Below are 22322 nucleotides of genomic sequence, written 5' to 3' on the forward strand. Positions count from 1 at the left end.
GAGGCTGGACTACGGAAGCCCGCAAGGAAGGGTTACAAAACCAGGAAGCGAACAGCCGAAGACAAATGTGACCGCGTCCATCTGCTTTTCAAAGGGACACTATTATACCATCAAGCACACTTTGCTCATATAATGACTTCACATATAGCGGCAAGCATCCAGACAGACCTTTGCGTTTTGGGAAGAACTTTTTCAGCATCGCATATCAAAGTCAGTCATCAAGGTCAAGCAGCAGCGGTGGACGCCGTGAGGAGCTGAGCACATGTGATTGTTGCAGAGGTGAAACTAGTTCAAGTAAAGCGGAGAAATGGCTGGACTTATAAATTTTGAAGACGAGAAGGAAGTGAAGCAGTTTTTGGATAATTTAGGCGTGGAGTACAGCTTTCAGTGCTACAATGAGAAAGATCCTGAAGGTAGAAGTTTCTGAGCTGTTCACAGATCGGTGGTGCTGAAACACATGGTAGTTATGCAGTTCTGTTTTCCTCACTCTTTGCCCCCTGTTTCATGCTTTTAGGGTGCCAAAGGCTCGCTGACTACTTGGAAGGGGTCAAGAAGAACTACGATTCTGCAGCACAAGTGCTCAAACATAACTGTGAGACGCATGGGCATGGAGAGAGCTGCTATAAACTCGGTGCTTACCACGTCACCGGCAAAGGTGGATATTTAACCTCCTTATTTATCTTTTCTGAAGTGTTAAATACTAAACACTATACTGAAGGCTTTGAGTTTCTGTTAGACTTTTATATCTACCCTACTACATTTCAATGTGAAATCGAAATATTGTGCCATTTTATTTTATTCAAATTAAGATTTTATAAGAAAAGCTCATGAAAGGGCAACCAGTAAGCCTAACTGGTCCGTGGTTCCTTTAGCTGTCACAGTATTTTGTGTCAGCACAACTGTAAAAGCTGAAAAGTTTCCAGGATAAGCTTCTGAAGCGATGACTTATTGAAGCAACTGTGCATAATATAGTGCACATATTATCACCAGTCATTTAAGTACTACTTGTAATTTTGATCCTTTGATACATTTTGCAGCTTGTTGCTAGCATGAATGACCTCTAAGGTTACTTCTACTTAAGTAATGCCATTACAAAATTCTAAGTCAGTCCCCTAATCTTTTTTTTTTCTCCACCAGGTGGAGTCACCCAGTGTCTAAAAGCAGCCTACTCTTGTTTTCTGCACTCCTGCAATTCTGGAGGAAAGAAGTCTGTAGACGCTTGCCATAATGTTGGTCTTTTAGCCCATGACGGACAAGCTATGGAAGGAGGACCTGACCTGAAAGCAGCTCGGCAGTACTATGAGAAGGCCTGCGCAGGTGGATTCGCTCCTTCCTGCTTTAACCTCAGCGCTTTGTTCATTGAGGGCAATTCCAAAGGGCTGGCATCAGATATGGCTCTCGCTCTAAAATACGCTAACAGGGCTTGTGAGCTGGGACACGTGTGGGGCTGTGCCAATGCAAGTCGCATGTACAGACTTGGGGATGGTACAGAAAAGGATGAAAAGAAAGCAGAGGAGCTGAAAAATCGAGCGAGGGAGCTGCATGGTATAGAAAAGGAAAGGCAGCTTAAGTTTGGGGAGTAGCACACTTTTGTTGAATTATCGTTGTTTTGGTTTAGATTATTTGTTAGATAGTTTGTTTGAATAAACCCACCTCGTTCACAGGGTTCAAAGATTGAAGATAATGTCTATTATTTTTAAAAACATGATTAAGTGCATCAATACATTCAAAACATTTGCAAAAAAAAATAAAAAATGGTACATTCATCTCATTTCTGTGCAAATGTTGATTTTTTTCCCCCCATGTTTCTGTGATTTGTGGTGTATAAATGACTACACATGAGCCTATACAGTTTGAAACAAATATACCCATCAGATAAAAAAGGTTTAGATCACTTTATTTTAGTTATATCATTAATATCATTTCAATTAGTTTTCCTTTTCCCCAAAAGTCTAATTTTTTTTTGTTATTTCACACCTAGTTTTAGTGCTGCTTTGGAGATTTTATATTAAGCTTATACTATACTAAGCAGAGACGTGAAACATGTGGCCTGGGCCAAAACTGCCCCACTAAAGGGTCTAATTCAACCTGCCCAGATGCCATCACAAAGTGTGAAAACTGCTGAGAAGTCATCACTAACTCCAGTTGTATCGCATAAAATGCGCCATTTCCACTGTGGGGACACAAACACTATAACTAGGGTGAAAAAATAGTCTTCTCAACAATTTTGAAAAGCACAACGGTGTCTTGTCCACAAGAGGGAGTCAGAGGAGAACCCATGAACTTTTAGCCCTTTTGAAGCCAACCAGCCCTTCAAACAGAAGTCCGGCACTACAATAGAGGGCGGGCTGTGCGAATCCCATCTGCCAAGCCTTTAACTGGCAGTGCATTGACAACCTGCGGATGATATAAACAGTAGCAAAAGGTCTCCGTACATTACGAGCTACTGCAGAGGATAAAGGGCAGATCGGCCCGCTGTGCACCCGGGAAGCTCCGCCCGTTAGCGGCGTCTCCTCTCCTCCTCAGCCCTCATTCAAAACAGAACACAGCTGTTGCGAGGCGCATCGTCGTGTCCGGGAGTGTTAGCCTAACAAAAACGGTTAGCAGCCTGCTTTCCGCTGATGTGCCCGCTGGAATACCAGAAGAAGAAAGAGCAAAACGGCGCACTTCGGTGAGTTACAGTTACAGAACACGACGGGACAAAGTTTGCCATCGTTAGCGACACAATTGCAAAGAAATCCCTTCCCATCCGTCGCGATAGCTAGCTAACGTAGCGGCAAGCTTGACGAGCGGTTTGGGTGTGTTTGTTTTAAAATGCAGGCTGCTTATCAAAGTAAATCGGCATCCATCGCGAGGAGCGGACGCGGAGATACTGGAGCAAAGCGCGAGTGAGGCTGGTCGTCTTTTTTTTTGTAACGCAGACTCTGTAGCTGGGTGCAGCATTGTATTTTAGCTATTATATTCTTATCCCATCCACTCACGTGAATGTACAGGTCGCCCCACCGCACACATAAATACACACATCAAGAAGCAGTACCAAGGAGTTTGATGTGAGGCTAACAATAGATCAACGTGCAAGCTAGTTGACAGTAAATGCATCATGCTAATTCACATGGAAACCTTTGAGAAGAGTGGGGGGAGCTAGGTAGTTAGCGATTAGTGTATCTGACTTTCTGTGTCGGGGCAGGGAGTTTATGTCGACCCGTTTGTGCTGCTAAACCAGCACAGCTTACTTAGCAGCCACGGGCCACTGCAGGCTCTCTGCTCGGGATGGCTCATTGGCGGTGAACCCCCTGCAAAGCACCCCTCTGGGGAGTGCTTTGGGTGTGGTGTGGGTTCACCCACAAACAATACAGTGCACAAGCAACGTCTATCTCGTCTTTTCTAAAGCATGTCTTAGTTTAAGAATAACCACAAAAGAAGAACAGGAAGGTTATTTGGAGAAAAGGGGGCAACCAGGGATTCTCAACCTCACTGATCGGAAATTTTGGAAGTGCAGTTGGTAGGAGGTTTAAATCAAGCAGTTACATCTTATCTTCCACTCCCTCTGCTCAGTCCTGTGCAGCACAGTCTTTGTGAGCGTCCTCTGTGACCCTTTGCTGTTGCTCGCCTCTCTCGCCCTGTTTTAAAGGACTCTAAGGAATGTTCCATATGATATTTGGTGTGGCTGTGTGAGGCTGCTGTTCCCAACACTTAACATATGACCCCGAGGTTACTGGTTCACGCACATGACTAGCATGCCTTTACAGTGCTGCAGTGTCGCATTATGGAGAAATGACTGACAGTCCTGTTTGCCTTAGCCCTTTGTAACAGTTAAATATATGCAGAAGGTTTTTTATCCATTGGGTTCCAAGACCATAGTCACTGAGTACTTACAGTTAATGTTGAGCCTAAAGGAAGAGAAAACTTTGGCATTTGGAAAACTATTTCCTTCCAAATGCCAGAAATCCTCAGACTTCCAAATGTCAAAGAAAGAAACTGCTTGGAATTCTTTTTGGTTTTTAACTTCATTTTAATTCAAAGTAAAGAAAGGGGAAGCATTGAGAACAGTGAAAGTTTAGTCTTCAAGACAGTAGTCTTGTGTGTTTGAAGGGTGCATCTGAATCATTTAGTCAGCTCCTCTTAAATGTTGGGCTTAGTAGGATTGTGTTTGTCTTGACTGCCATCGGCCTATAAGTAAAAGGGATTTTCATGGCTCAAACCAGCCCTTTTGGAGTGGGGGTGGGGGGCAGCTGGCTATGTGTGTGAGCATGAGTTTGTATGCAAAAAGTCTGTTACCTTACTTAACAGAAATCTAAGTATTTCCTGTTTTTGTTTTGTTTTTGTTTTTTTGTTTTTTTCTTTTAACCATTTGAAAACCTTAAATGTATTTTAATGTTGAGTAAACTCAACATAAACCTTGACATATTTCTAACCAATATATTATTATTATTATTATTATTATTATTATTATTATAATAATAGACCTGGTGATTTTCCCTTTAGTTGAAGGGCAAATTCTCTGTGACGGGGAGATTTTTTTTTTTTCTTTTTAAAAAAATGTTATATATGTAGCAAACACCCCGATATTACATTCACTGATGGCAGTGGCTTGTGTTCTTCTTTTGTTTGTATCTGGGGTCCAGTTTAATAAATTTAAATGAATTGATCCAAGATAATGTAATCAAGGCCTGACAGTTATTTATTTAATTTTATAACAAAGATAAATTTCTTTGGCACAAGAAGTCAGAATGAATCATTACAAAAACAATGCAAACTAACAAAATCTGTATCTGCACAGCCTAACGGCTGAAATGTTTTAATCATTGGTGTCAGTCCAGAATTTCACAATCCGTGCATCCCTAGGGCTTAGGAATGTAATCCAATAAAATACAGTTGCTCTACTATTCTACCTTACATGGAGCTTTGCATTAGTCCAGAGGAACACAACTCCCATCTGCAACCCTATTTACAAATGCTGTATTTAATGATTATTGGGAGTCTTTCTTTCTTTCTTAGTGGTCAATCTGATTCTTTGTGTCTTCCTGTCTGTATACAAAAATATCATGTTGGTTTCAGTTTATATATTCCACTTAATCTTGTGCATTAGCAAGCTGTATTCCAAAAATTTAAACAAAGTGCCTTTACAGTCTGAGCGAGAAAATCAGTTATACTGAGGATTTTAACATCATCACATACACTTCCATTTACAATCACTGATATTCAGTGACTCTCTGTAATGTAATTTGAGCCCCAGCTATTTTTTTTAGAAACTGTCCCTTGGTAACTCTACATGCCACCTCCGCCGTCTGGGCCAGGCTAATCCCAGAAATGCTTCATCTACGTGGGCCCATCTGTTCAGCACTGCAGCGTAACTGCTCCGTCCAAGGCTTGCAAATGTGATTAGTCGGAGATTACATCTGTGTGAGTGAAATAAAACTCCCCTCTCAGAATCGGAGCCGTGTGTTTACAGGAGAAAGGGATAAGCATTGTAGAGCTTTTGCGTCATCAAGTGTAACCCCTGGTCTTTCTCAGATTGTGTGTCTCTGCTCTACGTTGCGTCACGTTGGCTGCTGTTTATGTGTAACGTTCCTAGACGCAGCCTGCATGCGTCTGTGTAAGAAAATGCAAAGTGCAGCTTTCTAAATGAATAAGCAGTCGGTTTGTGGGCTCCTTCTACATATTCTAGGAGCGTTTTGGTCTGCATCTCTCCTTTTCTCTCTCTGACCTCCAACCAGTGCTGTTGCTCAGTTGCCAGGGTAACTTTATGCGTGTGTCTGGCACATCCATTCAGCGCAGATGGAACTGCGAAGTCACATGTCGTCACACTCTTCCTCTGATGCCTCCCCAGCCCTGGCACCGTCACTGCAAGTACAAATTTGGTTATGTGCGTGTTCATTTTCTGCATTGCATGCAGACGCCACAAAGTAGGGCTGCTCGATTATGGCAAAAATGATAATCACGATTATTTTCACTGAAATTGAGATCACGATTATTTGACGATATTTATTTAACCCTTTAAGACCTACTATAGAACCAAGTCCACCAGAGCTTATATTTTTTTTTTTTACATGCTGTAGTGCCATTTGTGGGAGCATTTCAAGTTGCTATACATCAATACAACTGTTATAGCCCATATTTTAATATATGTATGCATTAAGTCCATAGTAATTACATAAATTGCAAAAAAGTGCAATAAACTACAAAAAAAATTGAAAATCGCTTTTGTTTTGTTTACATATATTTCTACTTGGAGAAATTTAAGAGGCTTATCCCTCAAAACTTTAAATACAATAAAGTTGCAAAAAATAGTTTACAACAACAGGAAATTTATTTTGAGTGTCTTCATAGTTTTATTTTGGAGATACAGCAATTTTTATATACTGCAGGAAAAACAAAAAACAATCCTATGATGCAAATTTGCAAAGAAAACAGCATGTGCATCATTTCACTGTGGGAAGTGTTACGAACAGCTGATGGATCGGCAAAGCGTGTTTCTGGAATATTATGTTTTTGTTCCTGCAAGCGCTTTTTATGCAATTTTTGCATAGCTATATGTGGAACGAAACCGTGACCGAGGACAAGCTGATGGCATCAGATGTAAGTACAACTCCTCCGGTTTCATATGCAAAACAAATTATTGCGCTAGCTTACACGGTTCAGGTTCTACAGGGATTTAAAAATAGTTAAGCAAAACGGAGCGTGCTGCTCTGACCGGCTTTAAAGGGTTAACAATGACTTTAAAAAATAATATAAAATAGTGCGCAACACCACTGAAGTTTTTTTTTTTTAAACTCTCTTTTCAACCAACGGCAGTCACTCTCTCCTCTCCAAATAACTTCTGCTTAGCTTTCCGAGCTTCCCTCGGGTCCTCTTAATCAGCGGTCTCCAACCTTTTTTGCGCCACGGACCGGTTTATGCCCGACAATATTTTCACGGACCGGCCTTTAAGGTGTCGCGGATAAATTAGGGAGGGGCTAATAATCGGCTCAGTCATTTTTAATGATCGTTGAAAGCCCAGATCGTAATCGTGATTAAAATTCGATTAATTGAGCAGCCCTACCACAAAGCCACCAAAGATCTGTGCTACTACTGGGAGTTATATAACAGGTCGTTGTGCTTGAAAAGGAGTTTTGGAACACTGATAATAATATATTGTGTTTTTGATAAACTTTTCTATGCACGAGGTGTTTCGAATGTTACTGGCAGTTAGTTGATGAAGTGGGTGTTGTGGATATGAGCTTGGCTAGAGCCTGACTAGTTGCCTGCGTACATCACAGCGCGAGAAGAAGATAAGAGACGAGGATAATGCATGCAGAATCTCAGAGGCAGGCACCGTGTTTCACTGCGTAGGATTGAGCAACGTGACTCTATATTTTCTCCCTTTGCTGTATACCGAACAAATTTTGAGGAAGTCATGTAAAAGTGTCTCTTATTGTTATGAGTGTGTTTGCCATGTGGTTCCTGCTCTGTTGTAATCACAGCTCTTGTTTAGGAGAAGTAGAGGCCACTGGGGGCCGGCGGACACAGGCAGTATTGAAACGGAAACTGGCTGGTGGTTGTATCTCTCACATACACACCCCGCTAAACACACGGTACAATAGGCCGAGCAGCTGCTAGAGACCTTGAGATTTAACCACTCATGGGAGTGGCTAACACATGAAAGACTAGGCTGGTGTCCACCCCTCTCTCAACACTACTAGTGCCTTGCTTCTTAGTTGTGTAACTTTGCTCACTTTCTCTTTCACTATGCTTTCATGTTTTGAGTGGACATGACGCTATTTTAGTTCTGCCTCGTCAGCCTGTATTTCATTCTTCCAGTTATCAAGCAGCAAGACTTACAGTACCTTGTATGTTGTATTACTTTCATTTATCTTGCCTCACCACCTCCACTTCCTGCTTGCTTATGTCTTTTCTAAATATGAAGCTCGTAAACATGTCTATCACTTATCATCCATTGTTGCTGAGTGTGACTCATTTTATTGATTTTGATTTTACCGGTCTGTCGTAGATATAACTGTATCAGAGTATATCATATGAAGATTTATCTGTTTGTTTGTTTTAAACAGAACATAGGGCATAAGTGGACACTTGGTAATGTAAAAATCCCATAGCTTGTCCACTGGGGTGCACGCTGACTGTTGCTTACAGTATGCCTCCTTACATTGCTAGAAATTGAATAAACAATAAGCTCATCCTTTTTCCTTCTATGAATAAATATTATGCTATGAAGATGAGACTTAACAGGCCACAAAAAGTTGAATTTAGCTCTGCTACTAATCGGCTGGAGTCTTACTGATGGTGCTGCTGAGTACTAACATTTTTAACCCGTTACTTGACTATAATGATTATATAAAGACAACTCTCATTTTAAACTTTGGGCTTTTAGGAAATCGGGTAATTTTTTTTTTCTTTATTAGTTTTTTGCAGTAAAAGAAGTTTTCACCAGAGTGTCGAGACTTGCCCGTTGTGATTGCTGCATCACTGCAGCTGTGACACAGCATTCAGTGTTGAATATGTTAAACTGACGATCGTCCTATTTGTTTGTGCCATCTTGCACTGCATGGATATTTAAGGGTACATCCATACGTACAACGTTTTGTTTGTTTGTTTGTTTTTAAATGTTAAAAAAAGTGCACATTTCCAAAGGTCTTTATCCTGGCAGGAGTTTTCCAAAAGCTTAGTTTTCACTAAATCCTATATGCTGTTTATATGTGGATGAAGGCTAAAATGCATTGAAAAAGCAATGTTGAGTAAAATACCGGTGCATATGTGGATGTAGACTCATTCTGGCCTTTCTTGAGGCACAGACTATTGATTTAGCAATATAATGGCCCAATATTAGTTCTCATAAACCATTCTAGTATGGGACTGAGCTGAAATGCTTTCATCTCTCTTTTGCTATGCTTTGAGTATGTTGATCGTATTTTTAATAAGTCACCCTAAAGCTGAAATCATCAAAGTAAGTGCTGTAGGTGTTGAATTATCAGCTTAAAGTTTTGAAGATGTTGCCTTTTTCAGTATTTCCAGTTAGCTGTTGCCAGTTGGAATACAATATAAGAAATCTGAAGTGCAACCTGTTGAATCAATAATCAGACAGGCTTTTGCTTTTTGAGGTAAGTTTTCAGTGCCTTTTGTCTATCTCTTGATCTGTGGGAATTTACTTCCATAAATTTAAGGGATGTATTAATGCTTTAGCTCCTATAAGCTAAATAGGAGGAACAGGAACAAAAATTCAGAGTTCAAATGCCACCTGAGACACTTTGTTAGTACAATAGTTGTTGTCCATCATATACCAAACTAGCAGGACAAGCCTTAAAATCTGGGTATACACTGTGCCAGTTTTAAAAAAACAGAATATTTTATTGATGCTTGTAGTCAGCAAAATTAGCAAGTGTGTTTTGCAGAGAGCTGTTGTCACTGATGACACACTTCCTAATTTGAAGTGTGATTCTATTGAAACAGGGTGCCAGTACCAGCTCCAGTATTAGTGCATGCAGCATAAAACAAAGGTAGCTTGTAATAACCAATTGCTTAAAGCCCTGCACCTCCACTATGTAACTGCATCAGTAATTTCCAGCCACTGTTTGCTCTTCCTGTCATACAAAGCTCAGCAAGTGAGTGCAGCTAGTGGTTCTTAGTTGAGTCATTTGTTTACATTTGGGTTGCACATCATTAGCGCCTAGCATCTCCCAGTTCAGGCCCTGGTTGTACTTCATAGTGATTTTGCCTTAAGTGATAAAACACATTTTTTTTGTTTCCAACTCAAGTGGGAATAGTAATTATTTTAATTTTTTATTTTTTTTTGCAAATCATACTTTGTTGCAAGTTGATGAAGTCACTCCCTTTTTAGGCACTAATGCGTCATCACAGGCTGACTTGTGGCTCAGAGACACACCTTGGCTTGTTTCATTGTTGCATGCACTGGGGAACATGAACGCATGGTCTTGCACTCACAATATCAGTGATATGACATTTTTGTACTGTGTAAATATTTATAGTACTATTATCGTGGACAGTATTACACTAAAAATCATCCATTCTGAATGCCAAAAAATAATCAAACTTCAGATAAAATGGAAAAACATGGAGTTTTGTGTTAGTTGGAGTTTAACAGCTTGTTAGTCACAAAATTATGTTAAACAGCAAGTGACTTTGAGCTATTGAGAAGAGGCAAAAATGCACCGCTGTATTTTCCTTTTCACTTCTTTATTCCATGACCAGCATTATTTCAAAACTCATGGGTGTTGGTCTGGGTTGGTGTGTCAGGTTATAGGCATTTGGAGTCATAAACTCTTGAACTGAGTTCAGGGACATCCTATAATAAAAGCCTTAGTCTTAAAGGCTAACTTGAAAAAGAGTTATGAGGCTTTTCCACAGTTTTTTTTTTTTTTTTTCTCAAAACTTCTGTGTTGTAGCATATCCTGAATATTCAAACTAAAAAAAATACAATGGAGGACTAAATGCATAATGAAATGCAATGCAGCCCTGATCTGCTTAAATAATTATGTGAAGATTTCTTTGGTGATTTTATGATTTGGGAATTGGGTTACATTTGAGTAACCCTGAAGGAAATAATCTCGCTCTTCAAAAGCTTTCAATTAGCAGGGTTTTCTGTTAATATGATTCTGTAGGACAAAATATTCAGAATTACTTTAATTATAGGCATGTTTCACAAATAGGATTAGCTACCATAGTGTCAAGATGGTGGCGGGGCAGAGTAACAGGTTTGCAATGCTTGCTGAGCCTGAGGAGTCCGATCTTAATAAGACAGAATGTTAGTTGAAAAATTGCTGAGTTAGTGGACGAGGATTGGCATGTGTTCCTGCTCAGAAACGAGGAAGTGAGAGATCTTTGAAGATATTCTGAAAGGTTTTGTGGCAATAAAGGCAGGGATTTCAGAGGAGCTGCGTGGAGATGCGCAAAAATTTAAAACGATTATTCAAAACCAGGCAGGCCAACTGGATGCACTTGAGCAGTGTTTAAAGCGAGATAATGTTGTTATTAGAGGATTAATTTAACCACCAAAGGTAAGGGAATGGTGGGCACAATTGGAGTTGAGATTGAGGTCGCTGATTTTAGTTTAAACTACTTGTAGAAAGTATGTGGCTTGCAAAGTGTATTTCCGCTGATGGTGTGTAATAATAAAACGTATTTATTTAGTTTATACTGTCTTTTAAAATTCCCACAGCTATAAACTCCACACTAAACTGGCTCATTATGTATACTGGGGGTTTTCTTTTTGAATAAAGAGTGCAAACAGACTTGTGATGTTTGGTTCTCCAAATTAAAAAAACAGGACTGTGATGTACTACCCCTTAGGCTGTATTGAACATAAACAGACAGATGCCTCACCCTTCCACTTCCCCCTGCATATTGTCCTGATCCACCGGTCTGTATCGGCGCTGAAGACAAGTCTTTGTGGTCTCACAACAGAGCCTCATCCATCTGTCTGAACCTTGAGTGTTTTTGGCTTTGGGTGCAAAACTGAGAGCTGAGCCACAGCTATGTCATGGAAACTTGTGAACTTGGTCTTGAACCCGGCCAAAGACAATAGATCAGATACAGACAAACACGATTCTAGCTCTGTGTTTTGTTCCATCTTCCGTTCGCTTTATTCTGCTCCCAATGTTTTCACTTCTACTCTTTCCTCCTCATCTGATAGTCAGCAGGTGGGCTTTTTGACCTCAAGCACACTATGAAAATAAGGTGCTGTATCCTCCCCACCTGTTATTTTCTTTTTTCCTTTTTAACTCTCCAGCACCTCTTTGATAAATGAGTAGAGATGATTCATATCCCAGGCAGATGTGTTTCTCTATCATTTCAAAGAATCCATTTAGATTTGTGGTACTGAGAATGATCTCTTTCCTGTCGCCTTTGTCAGGTTTCCCACTAGTTGGGTCTAGGCTTGCACACAGACTTGCTTGCACATGCCTGAAGTTACGCATCTTGCATCACCAACTGTCAGTCTGGGTATTAATTCATTCTGTGCAGCCTTTTTGTATGCATGCGAAATTATTGCAGGTGTTGAGATTAATGGATTTTTTGTTTATTTATTTATTTTTTTATTTAGGTTTTTATGAAAACCTCTAACAGTTCCACTCTGAGAGCAAATGGTGGAATTTAACTAAATAAGAAATGTGCTTAATATCTAAAGTGATAAACTTGAATACTTTCTAAAAGGCAAACTGACAAAATGGTAAACCTTAATGTCACAAGGAGTTTATTTGACACAAATGGATAGAATAGACAAATATGAACATAAGAAAGTTTATTTTCTTTCTTCCTTTTAAAAAAAAAAAAAAAAAAAATCTCTTCAACTACATATGCTTCACAGCCATAGACGATATAAAAGATGGATGTTGCTACTGTGAAGCCTCCAGGAAAGGATTTTCGCCATCACCATCTCAGGGTTTTGGAGTGAGATGTGCTGAGAAACGGGGCAGGTCTAATTGTGAAACACACATCCCCATTGGCTAACGACTTGGCACTCACAAGCCAGTGAACATCCTCTAGATAATCATTTATCATAGACCAGGATTTACAAAATTGATCAAAATCAAAAGAAAGGAAAATTGAGAATTTATGGGTCCAAACATGATGATTTGCTGCGATGCTTGATCTACAGCTGGACTTGAAATTAGCCTATTTTATTTGCTTTTTACTATTTTAAACACCCCAAGGCTGCTGTATGTCATGTATTATCAAAGTAGACTTGAATTAGATTGTAATTTTCAAAATTTGCCTTACTAAAAGAATAACTTTTGTCTGAAAAAGTGCCGAATGGTACTGTTTCAAAGAAGGCCCAAACCTATATACAGCTTTCCTCCCCTTCACAATTGTTCTGTTTTGTAATTATTTACACCTGTGAGCAATGCCAGACTCATTTATATGTAATAAGATGCGTCACCATCCTTTTAAGGCATACAGATTTTTCTTTCCCTCACAACTGGCTCTTATGACGGTAACGGTTGCTGCCTCGATGGACAGGCCTGCGTTTGATTCTGTTTTCCACGTGAAACGCTAACTTGAAGGTTTATTTGGATGCCTTTTGTGCTACAGCTGGACTCACATGAAGGTGGGAGAGTTGTAAGGATTTACAAGAGAAGGGGGAGGGTGACATTGCCGCTGGAAACAATGTCATTCCTATTTATAGTCAATAGATGAATGTTTAGTACCACATGGATCCTCTCTGTACTTGTCCTCTGAGAGAACAGCGGCTCGAACCAACAGTGCCGGTGTAACTCAGGCACTTCATATTATAATTTGTGTGTGTGCAGCTAGCCCCTGGCCATGCCTCTCTCTGTGTTTGTGTGAGAGAGAGAGAGAGGAGGATCAGAAAAGTGGTGTGAGGGGCTCATTCAGGGAGAGCGGAGATGAGGGGACGGAGGGGGGGAGGGGACTGAAGAGATACAGCTGTTTTTCGAGTCTCAGCTGTTGCTCTTCTTCCATTTGATACAGGCTTGCTTTTCCCCTTTCAAACACACACCCTAACTAGAAGCACAGCGCTGCATTGTTCTGTCTTGTGAGTAAAAGATAAAATAATCAATCTTTCATAGCTGCTATCAGATGGGAATACAGAGTACTTTCCATATTAGTATGAGAGACAGCAATGACCAGATTTGGAAAAATCTGCCTCTGCTGCTTGACTCTCCGTCTCTGCAGATAATTCGGATGGGTTCAGTTTGATATTTATTTCTTTTTCTGGTTATTCTCATCCTCTGCCTCATTTTTCTCCCCCTTGGCCAGTGTGTGGGTGTCATATTTTAGTCTCCCCTGTGACCTCTGACCTAGTGACTTAGAGCGAACAGCTGTGTATGTGTTCACAGGCACACTTGTTAGTTTCTCCCTCGGCCTCTCTCTCTCAGCAGCAATCCCTTTTTTGTGCGCTTTTAAGTTGTAATTACTCGTTTTATCAGGCCCTGGAGATAGGGCAGTGCCATGTTAAGGGGAAATCATGCATGCAGCACTCCGTGTGACTACGTGTTAATCTGTATGGGAAGCCCGTTACCTCAGTCTTGCTCAGTTAAGCAAAGTGACTTGAATTGTAGATAAAAACTGAAACTTAAGTTCTGTGTTTAAAGCCAAAGCCCTTTCCTCTTTTGTCATACTGAATACTTGGCTTTGCAGACTTATGCACACACAGGATGTAACTCTGACAATAGCTAGCCTGCAGAGTGTTTGTTTTCGAAAAGCCTGCTGAATCTGACGTTAAGTTTTGGCTCGGAGCAGCTCTTTTGTGTCAATAGTCTGAACAGATAAGGAACAACTAAAAGAGGACTGGGTTGTAGGAGGAAGATGAGCTCATTGTTGCAGGGATGCTGAAATCTTCTGTTTGTTTGGAATGTCTTATTTAGTGGATTATACAGTACACTGAAGGAGAATATCCTTCTTACGCTCTCAGTAAAGCTCACTGATTTGATCTTTGATCTCATCCTGCCTCATAAAGGCACTTTTTTTTTTTTTTTGTGGTTAAAGTTTGGCTATGAGGTAGGCCTGCTTGCTTGGGGCCAAAAATACAGCGCTTGTTTGTTGTTGAATGGTTTCTTTTGAAATATGCATTTGTTGAAATTAATAGAAAAATAGTATTAGTGTTTCTTGGTAATTGCTGTAAAGACAAAAGCAAAAGACAACATGAGAGCAATGTTAAAAAAGGTAATGCAGAAAAAGAATAGTTTTATCCTTATTATCCGTCATGGATAATTCTAATTAATTTAAAATTTCAGTCCCTTATAAAGCCATACTTGTGCCAAAAAAAACTGGCACCAAAAGCTGATGGTTGGAGCGTGTGCACAAATTAGATTCAAATTATAACAGTTGTTGATGGAGAAGCATTAAGATCTTGTGCGCCCCCCCCCCCCCCTTTTTTTTTTTCTTTTTTTTTTTTTCTTCTGTTCTTTAAATGCAACTATGATTCTGCATTTATGGTTTGGAGATGTGTCCCCTCCTGACCAGCTTCCTGTGCAGGGATATAGAGTTTGGCATGTCTAAAAGGAGGTTTTGTTGTACCAGCACCGTGGGAGTTTGTGCGTATTCCTGTGCTGACATAATTGTATGGTTTGTCAGGTTGCAGCATGCAATGTCTTTTAGCTGTGAGGGCCCACCCGGTATCCAGTCCTGGGAAAGGCTGTGTTTTTCTTTTTGTGGTACCATCAGTGTAGATGTGGCAGAGTCTCATTTTTGTGCATGGACCATTTCTTTGTTGCTCCATGTGGTCATTTCTTAACTTAAAGAAGGAAAATATGTTCACATATTTAATACTAACATCGTAGACTGGGTTAACAAGTTGTAAAGATGGGAATTTGTGTGTGATTTGATTGAAACTGATCATTAAATCCTCACAATCAGATTCAGCATCTGGGTTGCAAGTTCTTCTTACAGTTTAACAGTAGTTCACTTAATGTTTCGAACACCAGGTGACCTTTAGGAAAAAGTTTGACTGAAATCGTTCAAACTCAGGCAGGAACTATTACCCTGGTTTTTATCTGTTCATCAGAATAAAAGCCAAGCAGTTTTGCTCTCAAGATCGGCCACAGTAAGCTTTGCTTTGTCATCAGTAAAGCGCCCACAAAGCTTAAAGTTTTGTTCCTTTTGCAGGTTTTTGTTCTTTTGTTAAGTAAACTTTTAGGGCCTTTTTTTTTTTTTTTTTTTTTTTTTTTTTTTTTTTTTTAAAAACAAAAAGCAACAACAGAAAGGAGCCATTGACTGAGAGGGAGAGGAAAAAACTCTACACTAAACTCCTGTGACTAAAATTTCAGATGGCATATTTACAGCACTGATTTAAAGCTGTGCATAGGCAAAACAGATGCTAAGAGAAGGAGATGGTTTCTTTTTGTAGTTTCAAATTTAGTGCTCACATCAGGCCGGACTGAAAGCTTGTCTACCTGAAGGTAAATGATTCATTTCTGATCATGTGATTAGAATTCTTTCTCCAGTCTTTCAGCCTGTTGCTTTACATTTCATGGAACAACTGAGAAACATTAATGGCATGAAATCAGTCTATAATAGTAGAATATATGTTCCTACCTGTATTTGAAATGGTTCTTCTTTTCTCTTAATGCAGCAGGTTCTTCAGGCTCCCTCATGTCCACACACAGAGAATCAGAATCAGAAGACTTTATTTATCCCTAAGGGGCAATTAACAAACAACAGAGAGAATACAGTGATAAAGCAAAGCTACCCAATAACACTGTGAACCAAAGACTTTATGAGAACTTCAAGAGGTTAATAAAGATAAAATAAAAAAAAAAAGAACAGAAAAAGGGGCAAGAGAAAAACCTGTCACACCTTGCATTCTAAAGTAATTGTTTCCAAAGCATTTTTTGTCCACCTTTCAATATGATTGTAATCTACAATTACCTTCTTTGAATGTGAACTTGAGTCAGTTCGGAAGTAGGGTTAGCATTAACAATCTCCGGAAATTTTATTTTTTTGTTTCCAACATGATGCGTCATTGGCCCTAAATGATAGCAAGGGGAAGAGCAACCTTTGTGAAGGGGAAATGAAACGATTAGTGTTGCAAACCACCAATACAAATAAAATACCTGGGAATAAGGAAAAAGTCAGTGGAAACTATTGAAACTGCTACTTTCCTCATTGCTTCTGCTTTATTGGCGACGTCAGCAGCCCTCAGCCTGTTTGCATCATCTGACAGAAGTTGGCTAATACTCGTGCAGTACCACTTTGAACAGGTACTTGGAAACCAAGCATTTCTTTCACATTGAGAAAATGCTCAGGCCATTTTAAAAGAGCATGGGACCTGAAGTGGAGGTAGCAAGACTTTTTCTTTTCCTTTTAACTGTGTGAAACTGTCTGAGAAGATGATAAGGGGGTCCTTTTATGCTACTGGACTATAAACAAAAGAAAATGCAGATCCAGATTCCCACAGATGTGCCTTAATTTAAAGGATTGACAACATGTCTGATGGCATAGAAGCTGCTTTTTGCAGTGGTTAAAATCTTTTTCTTGTGGGCACAACATATGCCTAATAGAGCAGGGCGATATAACATTGTGCATGGAAGTTATATAAAAATGTAACAGTGCAAATGCAAATTCCTTGCTGGCAGTTTAACCAAAAGGCATTTCCAGTGGAAACTGGCCAACATATCCTCAGCATAACCATGTAGAATATTCACAAAACTTAAAAAGAGGTTATACACACACAATACGGTAATATTATGTTGAAGCACAGTACGTATCACTCCGCGGGGCTCCTGCCTATGATAGCCGTAATCCTCCGACAATCCATCAAGCGGTGTGGGTTCGTATCATAGCAAAGTCGTACTAAAACAGTTGGCAGATTTTCGAGCGCCGTGTACCACATAAAATCGTTTCAAGGTCAGTAAACACAACCAGAATCCAAGCATAAGGCACACGGGATTATAAGGGGCACTGTCGATTTTCAGAAAAATCAAAGGATTGATTTTAAGTGTATTTTCCAAAAAACACGATAATAACAACGGCCCGCTAGCATGCTCTACCAAAAATAGTGTTTTGTTGTGTATCTGACGGACTAAAGCTAAACCAGTTCCACACCACTGAAGTTGCAGCATTTTTACAAAACAATTCTGGTTCATCTGTTTCATTCAACGATCCGCTTTCGCCCTTCTCGTTCTCTGTCACCACCGTGCTTTTTCCACCATATGCGTATGAAAACAAAGGCACTGCAAATGCGCGTTTTACCCATATTCTATCGCGATATTTCATTCTCTTACCGTTGCCCAACATTAAACCAGTATTACTGTGAACGGTATGATATAGGGCTGTGCGATATGACAAAAATCTCATATAAGACATTTATCGTCCTGACAACGATATAAATCACAAAAATGTAATATTTTCTGTAAATTCTGTGAATCTCGGGCAACTCGACTTGCGTTTAGTTTTTCCAGCTGGGCGTCCTTTACCTGGATTCCAGTGTTTTAAGTGATGCATGAAACTAGGGCTGCTCGATTATGGCAAAAATGACAATCACGATTATTTTCACTGAAATTGAGATCTCGATTATTTGACGATATTTAATTAACAATAACAATGTATTGAATAATGACTTTAAAGATTGTCAAAAATAATAGTGCAAATACTGATAACAGTGCAAATGTTTGCAATATAAAACATAAATGAAAAATGTAAACATCTATGTTTAGTGAACTTTGCAGTGTTGCTCTGTGGTGCAGCTACGACACCGTAGCAAAGTTTACACAGTGTCTACTTGATCCACGTCTGACTCCGTGAACCCATAATGTTTCCACACCACTGAAGTTTTTTTTTTTTACCTCTTTTCAACCAACGGCAGTCACTCTCCTCTCCAAATAACTTCTGCTTAGCTTTCCGAGCTTCCCTCGGGTCCTCTTAATTGTTGTGACGCGTGTTCGAAATGCAGAGCGGTGCGCTCGATTTGCCACAACGGAGAGTAAAGCACGAGGGAGGTGCTAATAATCGGCTCAGTCATTTTTAATGATTGTTGAAAGCCCAGATCGTAATCGAGATTAAAATTCGATTAATTGAGCAGCCCTACATGAAACTATACATTTTTAGACACAAGTTGTAACGGCCACCATTTTCTCTCAAAGTTTGAGTCTAAGGTTAATTTTTTAGCACTTGATGGCTTTTTTTTTTTTGCTTCTCATCCGTAAACTCTCTGCATACTCTTTCATGTGATTCACTTTATTTTGAAAAGTCTCAACAGGATCTTGAGCTTTATTGTGAAAGGTTTACGTGGAAAACAAACAAGCGGACAGCGGAGCCACGCGATGGTTTTACCGTCATTGTTGCTAACGAAAACCGGTAAAAAAAAACAGGCACTTGTCTGCCCATAGTGTATAAGAGAAAGAGAGAACTTTAAGAAGTTAATATAGCCACTAAGGTGACCGTCAAAACGATGAAAAATATTGCTGTAAACAGTTTATTTTACGACATCACAAAACAAACGATAGCATAATAGGAAACGATAGACGTTTTTATATCGTCATCTGATATATCGTTATATCAAACAGCCCTAGTATGATATGGCCCAGCCCTAATGCCTAATGATCACTATCCTATGATCTATAGTGCCTCTTTATTTTATCTTAACCTTAGAGCTCCCAAGTTTGAGAATGAAGGATTTGTGCTTCCCTTCCCTTCTTTTTTTTTTTTTTTTTTTTTTTTTTTAAATAGGAGAGGTGATTATCCAACTTCTTATCTTCTGAAAATTTGGTCAAAAATTACATGTGCAACATTACAGATGCAGTGGCTTGCTGTGCTGGAGTTTGGGCCCTGCTCATGTGTCTCTTGTTTACATATTTACACAAACCAGTTGCCACACACTGATAGATTATGACTTTATATAAGAGACTGCATTATCTTTTTTCTTCTATACACACGATGAAATATCGCCTTAGCCCCAAAGTGTCTTTTGATGATCTGACACTAAAATGCCTCTGCATTATGCAGTTCAGATGGCAAAGTTGATCAAGCCAACTTATCACCACATGTTGGCTCCAGACAGATGGTTTCTTTCTGCAAAAGCAGTTTATTAGCCACATGATTTTATTCAGCTCTGAGACTGCCACCACCCACACGTCATCTCCGCTCAGCCCACTGATGTGTCATCGTGTTCTTAAGCAAGAATCTGTGGTGGAATGCCGCTCATTGTGATGCACCGGGGTCTGTCACTAAGGTGTGATTGATTGATCAATAATAAATGTCTATCCTGTGAGGCTTTCATACTGACAGAAAATTTGTTCATACAGCTATCAGTGTGCTTTTTTTTTTGTTTTGCTTTTTTTGTCCATGTTGTTACTGATGAGAGTAGTAAGTGGTGATTAGCTGGACATTATGGACAATGCTGGGCATCCTCTGCACACGGCCATAAACAACCGGAGGAGTCTGTTCAGTGACAGGTTGCTTAATATATATACTGCATAATATAACGATTTCACTCAGCAATTGTGTCTTTACTTGGTGTCCAACAAGAGGTTTCACTCTTGTGCCAGCCCTCAGAGACTCATAGAGGAAGACATAGAGATCATATCAGTTTCCTCTAAGCATTACTGCTCTGACTGACTGCTCTGTTGCCCTATATTGTTACCATGTCCTTTCCTTGTTTAATAGTCCATGCAGGGAATGACCACAGACAACAGTACTGCTGCCAGCTTCTCGCTTCTTCTGCTTCCTCTCCCTCCCCGCTTCCTCTCCTACTTTTTTTTTTTCCCCTTTCTTTCTTTCCCCACTCAACTGTCACCATGCTCAGGTCGCCCAGGCCTCAGCAGCAGAGTTGAACTTGGTCCGGGCAGCCTGCCTGCTCCCATTTGGGCCACAAATCAGGCTGAAGTCAGCACACACACACAGATACACTCAAACTGTAGGCCCTTTCCCTGCCCACACGTGACAGCCTGCCGCTCTGAGGCCCTGCCACATGCCGCTACTCACAAGCTTGGCACTGTATCCTCTCTTCAGTTCATTTGATGGATAGTCAGATACAGTTATAAAGACCAGTTGGGCCTTGTATTTGCTTTTGGCAGCTGAGGTTTTGTAGTATTTCATGATTTCAGAGGTTGCTTATAGCTGTAAGTAAAAGCTAGGTCACTGTAAAATGTTAACTATAGATGTTATCTATGTCTGTGAGCATTGTACCTACAGAGCCTGCCTGTGTCACTGGGGGATGTGCGATGAGAAAAGACAGAAGACAGCCTGTCTTTAAAGCGTGAGCTCTAATTATCCCCCTGAAAGCTGTAGAGATCAAGCAAGCAGGGGTGAAAGAGCAAGGGAGGAAAGTTTATCTAAAACATTATTTATTTTTATTTTTTATTTTTTTTAGAAAAACATCAACACTGGCTTAGAATTGGGTTTAGATGTGTGACATGTACGCCCCCTCCCTCCCAAAACAAAAAACACGATCAGCTGATCAGAATCACAATCAGCTGACGGCCATAAAAATGTTTAGACAACTGAAAGACTTGTTGAAGGCATTTAATTGTACGTACAGAAGGTAATTACTTTATATTGTGATATATTCATTATAATTCAGAAATAATTTTATATGGACAGTTGTCTTGACCTACCTTTTTTTTTTTTTACCTGATATAAAATACACATTTTGTGTTGTTACTGATGAAGCTATATTGGCCTTTTTTAAAATTCAGACACTGCACACTGATTGGAGGGGGGGATTTGACTCAAATAAGGTTAAAAGTTAAATGTTTTGAAAAAGTGCAGGTGTATTTACAAGTGTAAAATTGATCATCACTTTTTTTGTGCTTCATGTCCTACTTTTTTTAAGACCCTCTTTGTCCTCGGCTGTCTATCTTTTCACTACATCACAGTAATTTCCCGTCACAAATAGACCCAGATGCTCATAAAATGATGGCCCACTATGATAGATGGTACATTGCTGTTAATTCACTGTCTGGAAAATCTGTGGTGTCACTGGGTTCATTGCCTATTGATTTTCTGAAGAAGGAAAAAAACAAAAAAAACCCCAACGTGCTTTTGTTAGATGATACGGCACCATTAAACTTATTTTCTTTTTGTTTGCATTATGTTGCTCTAATAAATCAGATGCATGCGAGCGTCTTGTCTGGAAGAGTGGCTGTATTTGGGGTATAGAATTATCTTCTCACTTCCTCTTGTGCGAACTTAATAAAAACTGTATCGACCGAGCAACGGGAATACCGCATGCTGTAATAGCAAACTGGGGAATTACTCAAAAGTATAGCCTGTGTGTGTCTCTGTGTGTGTCATAAAATGCAGAAAGTCCCTGCACCCCTGACTGGTGTTTAAAATTTGAGTAGATGGAGAACATTGCTTTTATGTTCACATCAAAGTGTAATTGTAGTGTTATGACAGTTTTTGGTTTCGGTCCTCCTGTTCCTATAAATGTTTTCCCTTATCCACTTCTGCTGGTCTAAACTGCCATGGAGTTACCACTGTCCCGTTATTGACCTTCATGAAGGGCTGAACATCACTGGCATGTTAAGTGATCATGTGAAGGGGCTGTTAGTCGTGTTCCCTCGACAACACACACAGACATTATTGTCCCTCTGCAGGCATTGTCACCAACTTCTGCTTATACAGCCAACCTGCTGAGTGAAAGCGGTGTATATCGATCCATGGCGACACGCTGCTGTAGTGCGTGTGCGAGAGTGTGTGTGTGTGTGTGTGAGAGAGAGAGATAGAGATCGTCCGGGCTTCTCTTAGCTCCAGATCAATACTGTCCTGCTGTCCCCTAGGAGGCTTGATGAGAGCCCAGAGAAAGCGAGAACAACCTTGACTCAGTCTTCCATGGCATCGCATTAAATGAAATGCTACCAACAAGCTCTCTGGTGATTAGCAAGCTTCACATAATGCATGAGCAAAATTAA

The 22322-nt window shown here is 39.9% G+C and overlaps 2 protein-coding genes across 4 annotated transcripts in view; both read left to right on the plus strand.

Moving 5' to 3' along the window:
- The first annotated feature begins 30 nt into the window (after positions 1-30).
- coa7 (cytochrome c oxidase assembly factor 7) lies at positions 31-1771 on the plus strand. Its single transcript, XM_026158743.1, has 3 exons — positions 31-413; positions 515-655; positions 1138-1771. The coding sequence occupies exons 1-3, from the start codon at positions 308-310 to the stop codon at positions 1581-1583; spliced, it is 693 nt and encodes a 230-aa protein (XP_026014528.1). The 5' UTR covers positions 31-307; the 3' UTR covers positions 1584-1771.
- A 487-nt stretch (positions 1772-2258) lies between these two features.
- The window catches only part of ralgps2 (Ral GEF with PH domain and SH3 binding motif 2), a 71886-nt gene continuing 51822 nt past the window's right edge, over positions 2259-22322 (plus strand). Inside the window, exon 1 of one of the 3 annotated variants that reach the window (XM_026158733.1) lies at positions 2259-2671. The gene's annotated coding sequence lies outside the window, so the exon portion shown is untranslated. Of the gene's footprint in view, positions 2672-2699; positions 2889-22322 lie in introns of those variants that run through there. The other 2 variants (XM_026158735.1, XM_026158734.1) reach the window with 2 other exon arrangements.

This window comes from Astatotilapia calliptera, chromosome 23 (assembly GCF_900246225.1).
Source record: "Astatotilapia calliptera chromosome 23, fAstCal1.2, whole genome shotgun sequence".
NCBI lineage: Eukaryota > Metazoa > Chordata > Actinopteri > Cichliformes > Cichlidae > Astatotilapia > Astatotilapia calliptera.